Source organism: Thamnophis sirtalis, unplaced genomic scaffold (genome assembly GCF_051295495.1).
Source record: "Thamnophis sirtalis isolate CommonGarterSnake01/CBP01778 unplaced genomic scaffold, rThaSir2_p1.2 scaffold_4, whole genome shotgun sequence".
NCBI classification, from domain to species: Eukaryota; Metazoa; Chordata; class Lepidosauria; order Squamata; family Natricidae; genus Thamnophis; species Thamnophis sirtalis.
In genome coordinates, this window is record NW_028261384.1 from 66,414,768 (window position 1) to 66,433,838 (window position 19,071).

At 45.3% G+C, this 19,071-nt stretch overlaps 1 protein-coding gene across 1 annotated transcript; it reads left to right on the plus strand.

Annotated features, from left to right (window-relative positions):
* Positions 1–15,308: 15,308 nt before the first annotated feature.
* LOC148045895 (uncharacterized) lies at positions 15,309–17,559 on the plus strand. Its single transcript, XM_087714402.1, has 2 exons — positions 15,309–15,326; positions 16,377–17,559. Exons 1-2 carry the CDS (start codon positions 15,309–15,311, stop codon positions 17,169–17,171), a joined length of 813 nt encoding a protein of 270 aa, XP_087570528.1. The 3' UTR covers positions 17,172–17,559.
* The last annotated feature ends 1,512 nt before the right edge of the window (positions 17,560–19,071 follow it).

Here is a 19,071-nt window from a genome sequence, read left to right on the forward strand (position 1 = left end):
CATTTTTAGATTTGGAAAATATTTCAGCTCCCACTTTCAAGGTCTCTTTCAAAAACTTCCAATTTTCTCTCAAATGTTTTGATATCACAAAACATCCTTTCTGCTGTTTTCCCAAAACCTTGTAATTGTTTGTTCAGTACATTGAAGTGTACTGTAAAATCTATAAAAAATATGAGGTCGGTAACCCAGGCCATATCAGTGAGCTGTGGATATTCCTGCCCTTTTTTATCCATAAACAGCCTAATTTCATCCAAACAGGCTAAAAATCTCTCCAGGACTCATCCTCTGCTCAGCCAACAGACATATAAGTAAACAATTATACTGTGCCTGAACTTCCTCAAGAAGTGCTTTAAACTGTCAATAATTCAGAGCACGAACCATGATGAAATTCACCATTTTTTGTGACATCTTTGAGGACATCTTCAAATTTTTTGCTCCTTTCCCTGGCACAAAGTGCTTCTTGGTGTACAATGGAACGGAATGACTTTATGCTTTTTTTCTTTAACAAACAACTGTATGAAACCAGATGTTCCCCCCACCATAGAAGGTACCCTATCACTAGTAATTGAAACCACTTTTTCTGGTCTTATGTCTTGTGACAAAAAAGCCTCTATCACAGCATTGTAGGTACCTATCCCTTACGTTCTTTCAGGCAAAAAGCCAGTTTCACCAGCTCTTCTCTCATGATGTCACCAACAGCATAATTAACATTACTGCTAGCCTTGCATGATTATTTACATCGCTGCTTTCATCCAAGCTCATGGAGTAACAGGCTGCCTTTTGTAGGTCAGTGATGAGCTGCTGAGTAACATCAGTTGCTGTGTGCTGGATTCGATCTTTAACAATATTTCTGCTAAGTGGAACGTGAGAGATATGCTACATAATTTTATCCATGTTTGGGAAATCGTGAAAAAGGAAATCACTTCCAGATAACATGGTCATTTTGATAATATCCCATCAGAAAGGTTTTGCTACGCACAGTGAAATTTGAAAACTGGCAGCTGTCAGATGATTTGTTCTGGACAGGTAGTTGGAATAACTAAGATTCTGGGAATGAGAGTTCCTCACTTTTCCTTCAATAAACTCTTTTCTTTCAGCTGCACCAAGTTCAGCAACATTTTTGTGGTTGGTGTCAAAGTGCCATCTGACACTTGATGTACAACACACAACACTTTCATTGCAAAAAGTACATAATGCTTTTCCACTTCATTCAATCACTCCAAATGACTCTGTCCAGGCCTCTTGGAATGATCTTCCACTATCTGATTTTGCTTTTTTTTTCTACACTCACTTTCAGATATTCAAGACTTGGAGTCTACAAGAACACTTTTTTTTAAAGGCATCCAATAGAAATCTATCCTTGTACCAAAAATAGCTAACACTATTAGTTAACACTAGAGAAATTGCCTGAATTAACCAAACTACAGCAGTGATTCTCAGCTGGGGGTTCTTTTGAATTTGGTGACCACCAGTGAGTGGGAGAAAGCAATTTCACAGAAGGGGATGGAGAGGGCTATGGATGGTTTGTCTGGGGAAATTCACACCCACTCCCAGACCCTTTTGGGATCAACCAGGACACCTGCAGCCCTCCCCTGCCTCCTCAGGTATTGGAGCGTGGGGGAGGGGATGCTTTTCAAAGAGCCACAAGGGGGCTGAGAGCTGATTTCTGTCCCACAAGTAAGATTTGGTCCAACATGAAGGTTTTTTATTCTTTGTACTCCTTGTCTTTGCATTTTTACCAGCCTTTTAATTCCAGAAGTCAGGCTCTGGATTAAATGATACTCCATACAAAGGATGGAGAAGAGTATCTTGCTTTTAGAAATGATAATAGCTGTCTGCTGTGCCTGTCTGCAGCTCCTTTGTGGGAAGGGAAAGAGGAAAGAGAAGCCAAGACAGGGATGAGATGACCAGGAAAGGGAGACCACAGGAGACAGAAAGGCTGGGAGGAGGGAGGGAGGGCCAAAGGCAAGGGTGGGTTCCTACTGGTCCTTGCGGACCGGTTGGTCAGTGAACCCAGAAGTAATTAACTTCCGGAAATGTCGGCAATGTTCCCTCTAAGGTGTGCGGCTGCGCACGTGGAAAGAAAACACAGCGCAGCAGTTTCTAACTGCTGCACAGTGATTTCTCTCACATGCTCCGGAAGCTGAGGGGCCTCAGAAAATCTAGGGTTAGCTGGGGCGTGGGGACAGCAGCAGGAGCTTACATTGTACAGACAGTCTCCTAGGACCTCCTAGGCACCAGCTGTGCTGCTCATTACTGTCAGTCGCTCCGTTTTCAGCAAAGCAAGCGCAGGGAAGTCCTTTGCAGGCAGCTAGAACTGACCACTTGCAAAGGACCTCCCCAGACTTGTTTTGTTGAGCACTGGGTGACTGATGGTAGTTTGCGCCAGCCGCGTCCACTCAAACTAGCATCAGCCGCCCCCGTGTTCAGCAAAGCAAGCCTAGGGAGGTCCTCTGTAGGTGGCCAGTCCTAGCCGCTTGTGCCCGGCGCTGTGGCTGAAGTGAACCAAAGCCCCTGCTGCTACCGGAATATCTGCTGTCACCTCCACCTCCTCCAACAGCACTGCCGGATTTGCCACCCGACACTGCGGCTGAGGTGAAATCGCCAAAGCTCCCGCTGGCACCCACCCCTGTGGCAGTGGTGCCCCCCCTCCGCTTGGAGCACCTCAGCTGGGCCTTCCCCCCACCAGTCAATGACCCCCTAGAGGAACAACGGAGAAGCCTCCTGGGAGGTTTCCACCAGCCGGTGAGGAGGGGAGCTCCCAGCCTTCTTGCCTTCAGGCAAAGCTGATTTCCCTCATGCCTCTTGCAGCTGCTGGCTGCTCAAGGCTTCATCTGGTGCCACCAGAGCAGCGTGCGGAGCCTGTCTTCCTGGGGCTTTTCCTTTAGATGGGGCCCTGCCATCTAAAGGAAAAGCCCCAGGAAGACAGGAGAGAGAAGCCACTTTGGCCACTCTCTTCCAGAAGCCCTGCTGGGACCAAAAAGGTGACCTTTTGGCCAAGAGGGTATTGGCTGCGGACATGGAATTGTGAGATCTTTTCAAGTGTATAAGCTGAATAGAAGGAATGGCCCTTCCCCAAAGCTGGTCTCACCCACTCCAGACCAACTTGTGTAAGACAAGACAGGCAGGCCGGTGGGCATATGACTCTGCCTGTGAAAATGTAGAAGGCTCGGAATCAGCTCTGCCTGAGGGCGAAAAGGCTTGGAGCTCCCCACGCATGGCTGCTACATTTTCCTGGCCAGAGTAACGCGCCCGCCCATCTTGTCTTACACAAGATTGCCAACCGAAGTCTCTTATTCCCTGAGCAGCCGGGGGCTGCAAGAGGCATGAGGGGAATCAGCTCTGCCTGAAGGTGAAAAGGCTTGGAGCTCCCCACGCATGCGTGCCAGCCAAAACCTCCTGGGAGACTTCTGCTGGCAGTTGAGCAGGTGGAGGGGAGCTCCGAGCCTTCTCATCTTCAGGCAGAACTGATTCCATGCTTCCACATTTTCCCAGGCAGAGTCACATGCCCACCCACCTCCCTGCCTGCCTCGTCTTACACACCTCCTGTCTTCCCTGAGCATCCGGCAGCTGCAAGAGGCTCAAAGGGGAGACAGACATGCCATGGCTTGAGGCCTGATTTGCCCCACAGAGGCAAAATGCAGGGTTGCAAAGGTGAGAGGCGCTTGCCCACCTTTACTTGGCTTCATGCAGGGGCACCCGGTGAGCCAAACAATTAAGTATGAATGGCTGGGCTCCTCCCTTTCCCACTGCATTGGCTGCAGATGTGAGGGAGTTGCTGTCGGTGGACTTGAGCCTTGCTCAGCTGAGAAGAGTTGGCTGTAAACCTAGATGTGCAGGGCTGGGGGAGGAACAGGAGAGGCCCAGAGACAGTCACTCCTCTGGGCTGTCTCTCAGCTTAGAGCACCCATGTTAATATTCACAAACGAGCCCCATAGGCACCCTTCAGCCTTCCCTCCTCCCAGCCTTTCTCTCTCCTGCTCTCTTTTCTGGTCATCTCCCTGTCCTGGCTACTCCCTCCTCTTTCCTTTGCCCTGGAGGAGCTGCTGGCAGACAGGCACGGCACTCCTCTTGTGGTCTCTTGGGCTGTTTGTTCAGCCTGGCCCAGCCTTCGCAGCTGCAAGGGGAAAAAACACACTCCCTTGGCCTTTGGGGCGAGACGCAACCATGAGCTCCGGGAGCCCCAAGGCTTCACATCCATTGCCTCCTCCAGCTCGGCTGCAGCCAGCCCTCCCTCCTGCGCTAGCCTATCTAATCTGGGCAACTTACAGTCAAGAGAGATGATATGGAGCAGGAAGCAGGAGAAGAGGATCCAGAGAGTTCAGCTTTGCGCACAATGTAAAAGGAGCTCAATTAACTTTTGGTTTCTGTCCGCATGCACATGGCCGCATGTTAATGCATGAGCAACAATCAGCTGGCTGCTTTTTGGAAGCTGATTGTTGTGCAAGCATTAACACCAGAAACCAGGAAGACAATTGGGTGCCAGGCGACATGGCTCCGTGTGCCACCTGTGGTATGAGTGCCATAAGTTCGCCATCAAGGCCCTAGATGATAGGCTCAAGATCAATGGTGAGATCCCAAAAAATTTACTACCGGTTCTGTGGGCATGACTTGGTGGGCATGGGGAAGGATACTGTAAAATCTCCATTCCATTCCACTCCAGGGGAAGGATGCAATGCAATATCAGAGTTGGAAGGGACCTTGGAAGTCTTCTAGTCTTACCTCCTGTCTATGCAGGAAACCCTACACCATTTCAGGCAAATGGCTATCCAACATCATCTTAAAGACTGCCAGTGTTGGGACATTCACAATGTCAACTCCCTGTGTTGACATTCCATGCAGAATGTCGGTGGAGCCAGATCTCAGATTACACAGGTCTGTGACTAAAAAGCTGTTTGATTATTTTAATCTAATTTCCATGTATTTTGATGTGCTGAAAACAAATAAAATATTGAAAAAACTCCTAGATGTCATGATTTGCCACAACATGCAAAATTGTCTTCAAATTTATCATTTTTTTTAATTTTTGGTATCTTTTTTATATTATGGGTTTTTAACCAAATTTAAAGTCCAAATTACTATTAGTTAATTCACATAAGTGCATTTAAGATATAAAATGCCAAAAAAAAACTTAAAGGGTTTGTCTGAGTTATGTAAAAAAAATATAGCACTGTCAGCAATATATACATAAGATAAGCAAGTTTTAAGTCTGTACTTCTAATGGTAGAAGGGGTTAATCTTTCCTGAAGAATCCACTGGGAGGGAGACACAGGGCAGATAGCAGCATCTCCAGTCAGTGCAGGGGCATGGCCAGCACTGTGATATCTCATGTACAGAAACAGAGCTGCTCTCTCCTGCATGCCACACTTGTGCACGAATCATCATCAGGTTCTTGGTTCTACGCTGTTCACACTTTTTCATCACAATTCATGTTAGCTCGTCATTCTTCAACCGTTATGTTATGGCTCCATAAAAGTATATTAATTCACCAGACAGTTTCTGTTTCATCTGTGGTGAATATACAGTGTTGAAGCAACAGCAGAATATTGCAGACTTTATGAAAAAGTATACTTTGCATACTTTGGTCTAAAAATTTGAGATCAAGATAAAGTTTGGGCGCCTCATAAAGTGTGCAAATGGTGTGTTGAGGACCTCCAAAACTGGTTTAAGGGTAAGAAAAAATATTTCTGTTATGGGATTCCTATGGTATGGCGAGAGCAAAAGAACCATAGTGATGGACTTCCGGGGGAGGAGCTGCCGTCGCCGGGGCTCAAAGGAGCTGCCCTCAGAGTTCTGGTCTGTATATCTAAAAAATCTATAGATATCTCCCCTTTCAGGCAAGAAAGGGGCAGGGGGGAACTCAGTCGTTAGAATCTCTTTGTAGTTCACAGCCTTTTGTTTTTCGCTGTGAATGGAAAAGAGGTTCAACAAAAGCTGAGGTTTTTTTTTACTCCAGCCAGATCTTCTCAGCTGTTTTTTTTCAGCTCAAGGCAGGTTGGCCCCCCCCTCAGGACAAATCTAAGCTATTTAAAATCGATCCGAGCAGCGACCATTTCTGAGAATCTTTTTGTTTATTATTATTCAAAATACCAGCTTCAACTTTACAAAAAACTCCTTTGTTTAACTGCTTTTCAAAATGGCGATTTTACAGCCTTCGCATTTGATATATGATATACTTAACTAGCCCCGTTTCCCTGAAGACTTCTCTTTACTAACTGCCAAAAGTTTGCTGAAAGTATTTTATCTTAAATCAAGGTGAGCAGAGATTTTGTTTGTTTTCTTTTTTTCTTTTATAATGGCTCCTAAGTCAAAGCAACCGAAACGTTTTTTCAACAATACATCCCAAGCAATTGCTATAAAGCCGCAGCCTTTGCCTTCTACGCCCTCTACTGGAGATTTGTTAACGAAAGAATTTCTTTTTGAAACTCTTAAAGAATTTAGAGCGGAAATGAAGCAATTTGTTTCGGAACTATGTGATAAACTTGATGCTAAGATTGCTCAAACAAAGGAGAATATGATCGAGGTTATAACTGTAATGACAGATTATATTGCAGGAATGGAAGATAAACTGGAACTTTTGGAAGAAACTAATTCTAATCTGACATCTAAAATTGAAATGTTGCAACAGGAAGTTGAAAATGCAGAAAGACAACTTGTTATGACAAATTATAAAAAGACTGCGTTTGCAATAAGAGTAAGGGGATTGCGTGAAAATGAACAGGAGAATTTGAAACAGACTTTTTCTGAGGCTTTCAGTTGTTTGGTGGGAAGTCCGGGACTCAACTTTGATTGGCAGATCCAAAAAATTTACCGCCATAATTCGTGGACAGCAAAACAGAGACAGCTTCCGAGAGATATAATTATATATTTTGCTACAAAAGAATCCAGAAACGTGATACTACAAGAGTTTTACAATAACAGGCTGCGAATTGATGAACAGGATTTGATCATCTTCAAAGAAATACCACCCCAAATGTTAAGATCCAGGAGAGACTATGCTTTTCTAACCAAAGAACTCAGAAATAATCAAATAGAGTACAGATGGGAGGTGCCATTTGGTATTACGGTTACATTTGATGACCAGAAACATCGCCTCAACTCTGTTTGGGAAGCCCGAGATTTTTACTACAAGATCCTGAAGGCGGGACTTCCTGAATCACCCGGACACGGAGCAAGACAAGGAGAAGTAGAAGAGAAACAACCAAACACACAACTACAAGGCAGGAGGTATCGTTTTTCCCCTCCGGAAGGGCAGAAGAGCAGAGAACAAGGATTTAGTTTTGCTTCCAAAACATTTGCTTAATTTTAAGTTGAATAATACTTTGTGACTTCTGTCTTTCAGTAAATGATTAGAAGCGAAGCTAAGCGAAGTCTGGTTATTTAGGCGCGAAAGCAAATAATATATTGTATATTTCATTCCCCTCCTCTTGGCATCCCGTACACAGTCCAATCATAAAACTCCCAAATGTCAGGTGTGAGATAACTTTGAAAGGCATCACCAGGATAGAATGCTGCTCCGTTGGCCTTGGCGGGAAACCTTCTCCTCCACATGCGCAGTAAGGTGGACAGTTCAAAATCCAGAATCTTCCTCCAGCACAACAATGAATCCCCTCCCAAATACCATGCCCCCCCTCCCCGTTTCAATGGCAGCCGAAGCAGCAGCAAAGCAGGGACTGACAATTGTTTTCTTTCAAAGGCTCAAGAAAGTGACTGGCTGAAGGTCACTTAGTTGGTTGTGCCTTAAAATGAAGCTATAACTCATGGTCTTCCAATTTCTAATCTAGTTCCTTAACTACTGTATCAAATTGGGTCTTCTTTAGGGCTTTCTGTCCATTAGAAAAATAATATAAATAGACTTCTGAATCAGCCAATCTTCAATATGTGTTTGACAATCTTTATATCTAGTACAACAATAACAATTTAAAATAAAGCAATCAAATGGACAATCATAAAATAGAGACAAAATGATTAGGATTAATAATTAATCCAAAAAGAAAGGACAATAAGTGAAGAAAGTCTGATCTCTAGCAGATATTAGCAGTAGATTCTGTGCTTTGTGAGAGGGGGTGGGGCAGTCTCCTCCCTTGTAGCCAGCTCAATCTGCCTTGTTCTTGCCTTCTCTCTTCTCTTTGTGGTCTAGGATCAAGAGAGGGTAGTCCTTGCTCATCATCTAAGCTCTGCCTCTCCTGTCCATCTTGACCCTCCCTGTCTACAAGCTGTTCTAATCCTAAAATGCCTTGGCCTGACTGGCCCTTCCCCATTTTCCACTGCAGCCAAGGAAGCCGCCCCCTTAATTTGTCAGCTCAGGTTCCAGTTGGTCTTCCCCTGCAGATTCAGTCTCCAACAGGAGCATAAGACTTCAGTTTTGTTTCTCTCAGTCTGTGGATATGATCTGATATCATACAATATGTCCCAATAGCATCCATCTATTTATAGATATACAGGAAATCAAAGTGCAACATTTAACATCAATTATTTGCCTCTTCCTAGTCATACATAAGAAGGGACACAGTGGCTCAGTGGCTAAGCTGTGCTTGTTGATCAAAAAGTTCGGCAGTTCGAATCCCTAGCACCGCGTAACGGAGTGAGCTTCTGTTACTTGTCCCAGCTTCTGCCAATCTAGCAGTTCAAAAACATGTAAAAATGCAAGTAGAAAAATAGGAGCCACCTTTGGTGGGAAGGTAACAGCATCCTGTGCACCTTTGGTGTTTAGTCATGACCAGGGAGATGTCTTTGGACAGTGCTGGCTCTTCAGTTTTGAACGGACTCAATGGGAAGACTAGGTTAACATTTAGCTAGTCAGGCTAGCCCATCTCTGCTCCGGCTAGGTGGACGGAAAAACACAGGAAACATCACCGAGCCTAGTCGGAACAGGTGCGAGAGGGAATCCCAAAGGTAGAGGGGGATTCGGGGGTTATGAATAAGTGGCTGTCGGAGGGTTGCGGCTCTCCGAACGGCCCCCAGGCTGTACGACCGCCCCTGGTAGCCCTCCGACTCTCCAACGACAGAGGAAATGGCGGCACGCTGACGGCGCTTCTCCCTGGCGGTTTCCAACGCACCCAGCGTCTTTTGACTCTGCTACAAAGCTCTCGACCGGGAGAAGCCCCGAAATTGGATTTTTGGCGGACAGTGGTGCTAGAGAGGGGGTGGCTGAAATCGGATGGCACTGAGGAGCCTGTGTGGCTGGCTGCGTTCGTTCTGCCCGCCGCCACTGCCGCGGCGTTCCTCCCAGAGGCCCCCCCCCCTATCGCCTTACCAGCTGGCGACGATTAGGATACATCTCAGCCTTTTCCTCGCCTTTTCCAAGTTTTCGGTTTTGCTATCCATGACTGAGAGGAGCCTGAAGGAGCCCCTGGACTTTCTACAAGCTTACCTTTTAAGGTCTGAATTGAACTGGGAGTTAAAGTGGGAACTGTCGTGTCAGAGAGAGGGTAGCAGCCTTGGATACCAACAGAGGGGACTGTTTAGTAGGCTTTGGTGCCGCTATTACGCCCCCCCCCCCAGGTACCTACCCCTCTTTTATACCATCCTAACGAGTATGGAGATTACTCCCTTTATTCGGTCATCCTTACCATCTGACTCTCCCCTGGTGCTCTTTTGCTGGACACCTGGTATTTCCCTATTGAGGCACTCTGTCATCTGCCGCCTCTAACTGTGGACTTTGGACCTTTCGGCCTGTTGGTACAGCTGTTTCTGATTATTACTCTCCATCATTGTCTTGGGGGCTCTATCTGGAATACAACTTATAGAAAAAGTCACCTATCTGCTCCCAATTACCTTGGATCTTTTTGGCCATTAAGAGGAGGACCCAACTTACCCCCCCGAACACCCCGCCTGGGTTATAGCTGGACCTCAGCCATCGTGAACATTAAGACCTATCAAGCCTTGGCAGGCTTCGCACCTGAATTTTAATCTTAGCGCAATTTTTCTTCTACTCTTTTTCTTCTCTTGTCTTCCTTCCTCCTTTGTTTGGGATATGTTTGGTAGATACGTATGATTGTGTGAATGCGCCCACTTTTATTGCCTTATATTTGCTGTATTCTGTGTTTTAACTATCACGTGGGGATTGATTGAGCGAACGAATGAGTGTGTCTGATTCGGAGGGCCTGGCATGGAATGCGGGAACTACAGGTGTGGTTGAGGGGACCACAGACACGGGAGTGGGTCGGAGCATTACGGTCGTAACGGGGAGGGGCAGATATGGCGGGGACTTTAGGGCTGGCCATTACCGGGGAAGGAGGGATCGCTACGTAATAGAGATCCCTCCTTCCGGCCCTATGAGTCCCACTCCGAGACCAGATGGCGCGAGTAATAAGGACCCTGGTCTCCGGCTGCTGTCGCTAAACGCCAGGTCTGTTGTCCACAAAGCTCCCCTCGTCCGGGACTTAATTTTAGACGAGGGGGCAGACCTGGCGTGTATTACTGAAACCTGGCTGGGCCCGGAGGGAGGAGTCCCCCTCGTAGAGATGTGCCCAGAAGGATTTCAGGTGCTTCATCAGCCGAGAGCCCAGGGAAGGGGTGGCGGTGTGGCTATTGTTATTCGGGAGTCTTTAGTTCCTCGTAGGATCCCTGCTCTGGAGCTTGTCGGGTGTGAGTCCCTGCTGCTGAAGTTGGACCTCAAGGGTCAAGTGGGCCTGCTGTTAACGTACCTGCCTCCCAACAGCGTTGCAGCAGCCCTCCCCTCGCTCCTCGAGTCGGTAGCCGAGCTGGCAGTTGAGTTCCCTAGGCTTATGGTCCTGGGGGACTTCAACTTGCCTACGCTCGGTGAACACTCTGATGAGGCGCAGGAGTTCATGGCTTCCATGACAGCCATGGGCTTGACCCAGGTAATTCGGGGCCCAACCCACTCAGCGGGTCACACACTCGACCTCGTATTTCTCTCGGAGCAGTGGATTTGTGATCTTGGTCTGAGGGGTAATGAGATCATACCCCTGTCGTGGTCAGACCACTGCCTACTGAGGCTTGACTTCCGGAGACCAAACCCCCACTGTAGGGAGGAGGAACCGACCAAGTGGTTCCGCCCCAGGCGACTTATGGACCCCTTGAGGTTCCAGACGGAGCTTGGGGTTATTCCTGATACTCTAGCCCACAATCCGGTAGAGACTCTGGTTGCTGCCTGGCACTCGGCAGCATCGGAGTCCCTCGACCGGATTGCGCCACTACGGCCACTCCGAGGTGGTGGATCCCGGAGGCCTCCTTGGTTCACCGAGGAACTCCGGGAGAGGAAACGCCGAAGGAGACGCCTAGAGCACCTGTGGAGGTCCGATAGATCCGAATCGAACCGAGCACTTTTAACAACCTGCACCAAGGAATACATCAGGGCACTTAGGGCAACAAAAAGAGCATACATTGCCTCCTTGGTTGCATCCGCCGAGTCCCGTCCAGCCGCCCTGTTTAGGATAACCCGTTCCCTCTTAAACAAGAGGGATACGGGGGACCCCTTGCAGGGTAGGGCTGAAGAATATGCCCAGTTCTTGGCGGACAAAGTTGCTCGGTTTCGGTCGGATCTGGACTCCACCCTTGCAGATCCAGCCGAGGCACGAGTGGACGATTTGGTAGACCATCGCTGGGTTGAGTTTCAGGACGTTACCCCCGGGGACGTGGACAAGGCCATGAGGGCTGTGAGTGCCTCCACCTGTGTACTGGACCCGTGTCCCTCCTGGCTGGTTGCTAACAGCAGGGAGGTGACACGGAGCTGGATCCAAGCGGTTATTACCGCCTCGCTTCGGGAGGGGCACTTCCCCGCCGCACTTAAAACGGCGGTGGTGAGACCCCTCCTGAAGAAACCATCTTTGGATCCAGCTGTACTTAACAACTACCATCCAGTCTCCAACCTCCCCTTTATTGGGAAGGTTGTTGAGAAGGTGGTGGCCTACCAGCTTCAGTGGTCCTTGGAGGAAGCCGACTACCTGGACCCCTTCCAGTCCGGCTTCAGACCTGGTTACAGCACAGAAACTGCTTTGGTCGCATTGACCGATGATCTCTGGAGAGCCAGGGATGGAGGCCATCCCTCCATCTTGGTTCTTCTTGACCTCTCGGCGGCTTTCGATACCATCGACCATGGTATCCTTCTGCGACGACTGCGGGAGGTGGGGGTGGGAGGCACTGTTTTGCAGTGGTTCTCCTCCTACCTCTTGGACAGGTCGCAGTCAGTGTTGGTCGGGGGACACAGATCGACCACGAGGCCCCTAACATATGGGGTGCCGCAGGGGTCGGTCCTGTCCCCCGTACTATTCAACATCGATATGAAACCGCTGGGCGAGATCATTCGGAGGCACGGGATAAGATACCATCAATATGCGGACGATACACAGCTGTATCTGTCCGCCCCGTGCCAACTCAATGAAGCGGTGGACGTGATGAACCAGGGTCTTGAGGCCATTAGAGACTGGATGCGGGCTAACAAGCTTGTACTCAACCCGGAAAAGACTGAGTGGCTGTTGTGTTTCCCTCCCAACAATTTGGCTAGCGTTCCATCTCTCAGGCTGGGGGGCCAAATTTTACACCCCTCAGACAGGGTTCGCAACTTGGGAGTCCTCCTGGATCCACAGCTGACCTTTGATCACCACCTGTCGGCTGTGACCAGGGGGGCATTCGCCCAGGTTCACCTGGTGCGCCAGTTGCGACCCTACCTGAATCGGGAGGCACTCACAACAGTCACTCGCGCCCTCGTGACCTCTAGGCTGGAATACTGCAACGTGCTCTACATGGGGCTGCCCTTGAAGAGCATCCGGCGACTTCAGCTAGTCCAGAATGCGGCCGCGAGAGTGATTGTGGGTGTACCTCGGTTCACCCACATAACACCTATCCTCCGCGAGCTGCGCTGGCTACCTGTTGATCTCCGTATGCGCTTCAAGGTGCTTCTTACCACCTATAAAGCCCTCCATGGTAGTGGATCTGGGTACTTGGGAGACCGCCTCCTGCCGATTACCTCCTCGAGACCGATTAGATCTCATAGATTAGGCCTCCTCCGAGTGCCATCTGCCAGCCAGTGCCGGCTGGCTACTACGCGGAGGAGGGCCTTTTCAGTGGCAGCTCCAACCCTCTGGAACGATCTCCCCGTGGAGATTCGTACCCTCACCACCCTTCAGACCTTCCGCGCAGCCCTCAAGAACTGGCTATCCTGCCAGGCCTGGGGGTAAAGATCTGATTCGCCCCCACCCGAATGTTGGATGAATGTTGTTTACTTTTTAATTATGTGTTATGTTATATGTTACTGTCTGTATCCCCCTCCCTATAAGTTGTTAGCCGCCCTGAGTCCCCTCAGGGAAAAGGGCAGCCTATAAATAAACCTATTCAATTCAATTCAAACAGAGATGAGCACTGCCCTCTAGAGTCGGGAATGACTAGTACATATGTTTGAGGAAAACCTTTACCTTTACTCATATATAAATAAAGCATCTTGTCCAATGTACTTGTCAGCATTTTATTTAATACTGGAATGCATTGCATTTGACAGAACGTGGTATTAGTGTTAATATCATAGAAAACCTATACAATTGTACTTCTTATAAAACTAAAAAAGAGTGCTGTAAAATAGCCTCTTTCTACAATTACACGTCCCACTATCTCGGGAAATATACATTTTCTACTATTCTCATGGTAGAGGCGTTACGTTCCCTTCTTTAGTAACTTTCTGTCCTAATATGTTTATTATTTGACAATGCATTTTATTGACAAAGCCAGTATTTGAGAGTGGATTGAAAAATCACTTCAATATCTGCTAGAGATCAGACTTTCTACTGCTACTGCTAGATATTTCAGTAGAAAGTTGTAAATCGGATGTTACTATTTCTGGAGAAGAGTTAGCTGAATTGTTGTGTGTGTGTCCAATACAGTATCAACCAGGACCACAGCCTGGACAACAGATTGCTGAATGGGAAGGTTTGCCATTTCAGATTTTAAGGGAGTTAAAAAAGGCTATTTCTGATTATGGAATTACTGGAAATTTTACTAGAAGTCCTTTGGAAGGAATTAAGAATGGTTATTCTGTGATACCTCAAGATTGGAAGCAATTCAGAAAGGAAAAGAAAGCCTTTAGGGAATTGTTTTTAGGGAATTGTTTCAAGTGTGGAAAATCAGGTCATTTTCAGAAAGATTGTCATTCACCGCCATCTAGTGATGGTTGACTACCATTGTACAGAATTTCCTAAGTGCAAAAGTAACTTTTAGCCTGTTCTTTCTTATTAAACAGGATGTGTTTGTTTTAATTTTCCTTTACAGTTACAGGATAAAGAAAAAAGAGGTAACATGGTTTTACTTACTGTCTTTTCTCTCTATTAAAAGGTTTCAAGTATCCTGGAGATTTAGTTTCGCTTACTGTTTTGCAAAAGAAATATCTCCAGGACATTCTAAATAAACTTAAATTGAGATATGTTGATAGAATTGTTTCTATAGCTAAGAAAGTATGGTTAGCAATTCTTCCTACTTCACCTTTACCAGTGGTTGTCTTTATTCTATTTTGGATGAAAAAGTGACTCATATTCATGAATGGTTGAATTTGTCTGCTTCTCCTCCTAGAAATATTTTTCCTTATCAACAGGCTTTAGAAGAATTGATTATGAATTGATCACCTACTCGTGGAGTTGTGGTTTGGACAGATGGTCAACAATGGTTTTCTAAATTCACTTCTGTTCAGACATCCGTCCAACGTTCTGAGTTGGCAGCTGTTATCTTGGCTTTGAGATTATTTTCTGATCAGCCTATTAACTTGATTGTTGATACCAAATATGTTTTTCTTGCAATGCAATCTCTTCCTTATGCTTATTGTCCTGTTTCTCTTGACGTTAATCTTTTGTCTTTATTTTTATCTTTAAAACATGTTTTGGAAGAACGTGTCTTTCCTTTATATGTTGAGCACATTAGGAGCCATTCTCCTTTTCAAAATCCTTTGACAGAAGGAAATAGACAAGCTGATGAGACTCTCAAAGAAGTCACAACTCTTTTTTCAGATCCTATTGCTAGTCATTCATATTTTCATCAAAATGTTAAATCTTTGGCTAAACAATTTTCTGTTCCTATGTCTCAGGCTCGTGACATTGTTCAAGGATGTACTTCTTGTCAACAATTTGCTGTTCCTTTTCCTTTGAGAGTAAATCCTAGAGGAACAAAAGCTAATCAAATTTGGCAAATGGATGTCACACAAATTGCTACCTTTAAACCATACACTTATTTACATGCATTCATTGATACATATTCTCACTTTTTATGGGTCACTGCTGCTAGACATGAGCGCACTTTTGATGCAATGTCTCATTGTCTTTCTGCTTTTTCCGTAATGGGCCGACCAATTCAATTAAAAACTGACAATGGTCCTGCGTATACTAGTAAGGACTTTAATTCTTTTTGTCAACAATGGAACATTCAATTGATACATGGAATTCCTTACAATTCTCAAGGGCAAGCTATAATTGAGTGAGCTCATCGTACATTCAAAGTTACATTAACTAAATTAGTAAAAACTGAATCTGGTCCATTCAATTTGAGAAAGATTCAAAATTTGATCTCTACTGCTCTTTATGCTCTTTATGCACTTAACTTTTTTAGATTCCTTTTCAGATATTCCAGTCAAATTTCATTTTCAGGATCCTGTTCCATGTCCCCAGGTTATAAGTTGGTCGTGGTTACACTGCAATTGGGATGTGATTACACTGCAATTGAAGATTTGCAAACAAAGCAAGCTGTGTGGATTCCAGGCCAGTGTGTTCGTCCTTATCATGGAAAAACAAATGAAAGATCCAAGGATGCAATGTCCTCCAATCTTGCCTTGGAATCACATTGAAGATCAACCTCAATTTAAATTTTTTTTTTCTTATGTATTGTTTTCTCTTTTGCTTTTCCTTTCCAGTTTCTACTAACTCGGAGACAACCTGCTTTTTCTCTTAGTCCTAATCTTTGGATTCGTCATGTTCAATATATGTTTTTGATTCATAGTCATACTTTATATTATGAACCTCCTATGGCTCTTGTTCAAGTTGCTTTTATTCCTAATCTAATTAATTCTTCTGCTTTCATTGTTTCGCAACTTCAATATATTTCTTCTTCTTGGTTATTTTCTACTCCTCCACATGAATTAAATTTAGTTAGATGGAATTATATTCGGATTAACCAATTTACTAGAGGCTTATGTTTTTGTTGTTATGCTTGTCATAATTGGCTTAATCAATAGTTTTATTACCCAAAAGCTAAACATATTTTAGATAAAGTAGGGAATTATAGTTATTGTACTCAGAAATATTGGTTATGGGGTACTATTAAAACATCACAAGGTTATAACACCATACCTGATACGTATCCTGAAAATTTTCCTATTTTTCAAACTGACTCTTCTAATATTGGAACAGGTGGAACAATCTGTGCTGGATGGCAATTGAAAGATCCTGCAATGTGATTTTTTCTTTGACAAATATGCAACTAACGTTCACCCTCAGAACTATCAATGTGCTGCCATTGGATATTTGTCTTTACCTGTCCAAGTGGGTGTTTCCGGAAGTTTATCAACTCAAAAAAGATGTGCAGCCTTGGGATCAAAATGTTCTGATGAAGTTATTATTGATACTCAATTTTCTTCATTGCCTACTTTTGGACGTGCATTAGTTGGAGCCATAACTGGAACTATTACTTTGGGAGCATACCCAGGAATAATAGCTCAAGAAAATAGACATTCTATTCTAGGTCTCACATGTCGATTGGAGAAATCTATTAATGCTACTGCTGCAATTATTAGAGATTTGCAAAATGAAATTGAAGAACTTAATCAAGATTTGCTTCAACAACGCTTTGCTATAGACTATTTGCTAGCTCGTCAAGGTGGATTTTGCAGCTTAGTTGGTCAACGTGCTTGTGCTGTGCATTTTCATTCACTTAGTAAAACTATTGAAGATGAATTAGCTAATTTACAAGCTTCTATAAAAAATAATGTACATGATGAATTTTCTCCTTATGCTTGGTTAACTAATTGGTTACCTGATATTTCTTGGTTAAAACAATTGTTTTTCTATGGTGTGAACATAATTGCATTACTTATACTTTGCTGTTGCTGTATGCAATGTGTTCCTTCATTTTTTGCCATGTTTTGTAAGTCTCCTGCACTTACTTTGAATGTGATTCAAATGCATGCTCTTGAAAAATCTATTTTTTCATCATTAAAAACAAAAAGCGAGGAAATGTAGGGTTTTTACAGTGAATCATCTGAATGGTCCTTAGAACTGAGGTTACACGTGTAAGTACAAACTGCAGCAATCTGCAGAAAATATTTGCTTGTCAGCTATTCTTTGCTTGCAGTGTGTTCTCAGGCATCAAGGGCACGGGATGATGAAACAAAGTATAACCTGCAACATTTTATTCACTCATTTGATAACACTTGATTTATTCAGCTATAACAACATGCATATTCTCACGAACACCAATGATGTAAGGACTAACCAATTATTGTGCCTTGGAGACTTGTTAGCCAATAATGATATTACACGTAAAGTAGGTAGAGCTAAAGAAGCTGCAAACACTATAAGAATGATGTTTCATGATTAATAATTTTGCTGTTGATTCTGCTCTTGATTCTGCCATCCATGGCTTGATTCTGCTTCATGCTGTTGATTCTGCTATCTATGGAATGCTTTGTTCAATAAACTTTGGTTGATTTAGCTATCCATGGGTGGATTACTTTCTTTCATCTTCAGCCTCGGGACCCTAAATGCTACAGTTAGCCCTATTCCTTAGCTGAGGTCCACCTGGAATGTTATGGATACCTTTACTCATCCACCAGAGCCATAGTGAATACTATCGCAGAGGGACTAAAGGGAGAAGCAAGGGAATGGCTAGCAGCCCTCCACAAGAGGAGAGAACTGCAAGACGTATATGACTTCCTATGACTGCTAGAGACCAGATTTGAGGAGGTGGACGAGGACCTGTATGCAGAAGATGAACTCAGAGAACTAAAGCAAAGGGCCACCCCATCAAAGAGCACATCCACAAATTTAGGAGAGTCATTGGAAGTCTACCCCCTTTACCAGAGCGTCTGTTAGTGTATTTTTTCAGAACAAGTCTGGACCAGCAGATTGCCCAAGTAACTGCCTACCATGACATTCCAAACCAACTCTCTGAGTGGTTCCGAGTAGCAATAAAAGTCAACAGCGGGCTGCATACCAACAACATGAGAAAGCAACAGGAGACAAAAGAGAGAAGTCAACCTGACCTGAAACCACCCAACCATCGGCGAACCACAACACCACAGCGGGCCCTGAGACCAGCCCTCCTTCAAAGTCCGCTGAAATGCTACAGATGTGAGGGGATGGGCCATATGGCATCCATGTGCATGACCGCAACCCCAATGCCAAGGCCAGAGCTACTACCCAGGGCACGACAGGAACACGGCCACAAATGGGCTACCCATGCATCCCGGAAGGCTTTCCAGGCTCCAGAGTTCCCTCTCCAGCCAGATGAAGGGGGGAACCCAAGGCAACAATGACCAGTCACCAGAATCCTATGACAGTGATGACGAGGGCGAAAACGACCCAATGGTGAGAGGACCAATTCGCCCTTTCCTTTTTCCAATACACCTCACAGCCCAAAGACAGGAAGCCAGGGGGATTTTCAAGCCTAATAGACTCAGGCTGCACTAGATGCTTGATCAACCTGACCACAGTCCGGCAAATCCTTTATCTGCAACATGCGCAGTAGATGGTGAGAACACCTCCCTTTATTCAGTCACTCCTGTGCTGACACTTCTCCACCCATATACAATCCCCCCTCCCAGTTTCAATGGGAGCCAAAAGGAAGCAGCAAAACAGAGGCTGACATCTGGCCCTCTGTCAGGAAAGGAAATCATCCCTGAAGAAAAAGAACAAACAAACACACAAACAACAGAATACAGGAACAAGGGAAGGTGAAAATGTCCACATCAATTCAGGTCATGGCTTGTCTGGGTAGGTAGAGTAGAACTTCCACAAAAGTCAAGGAGCCTTCATGTAGGACTTATCAACCCATTCAGCATGAGAGGGGGGAAAAATGTTTCCAGGATATGAGATACTGAACCCGATTTCTATGTTTCCGAGAGTCCAAAATCTCCTTAAC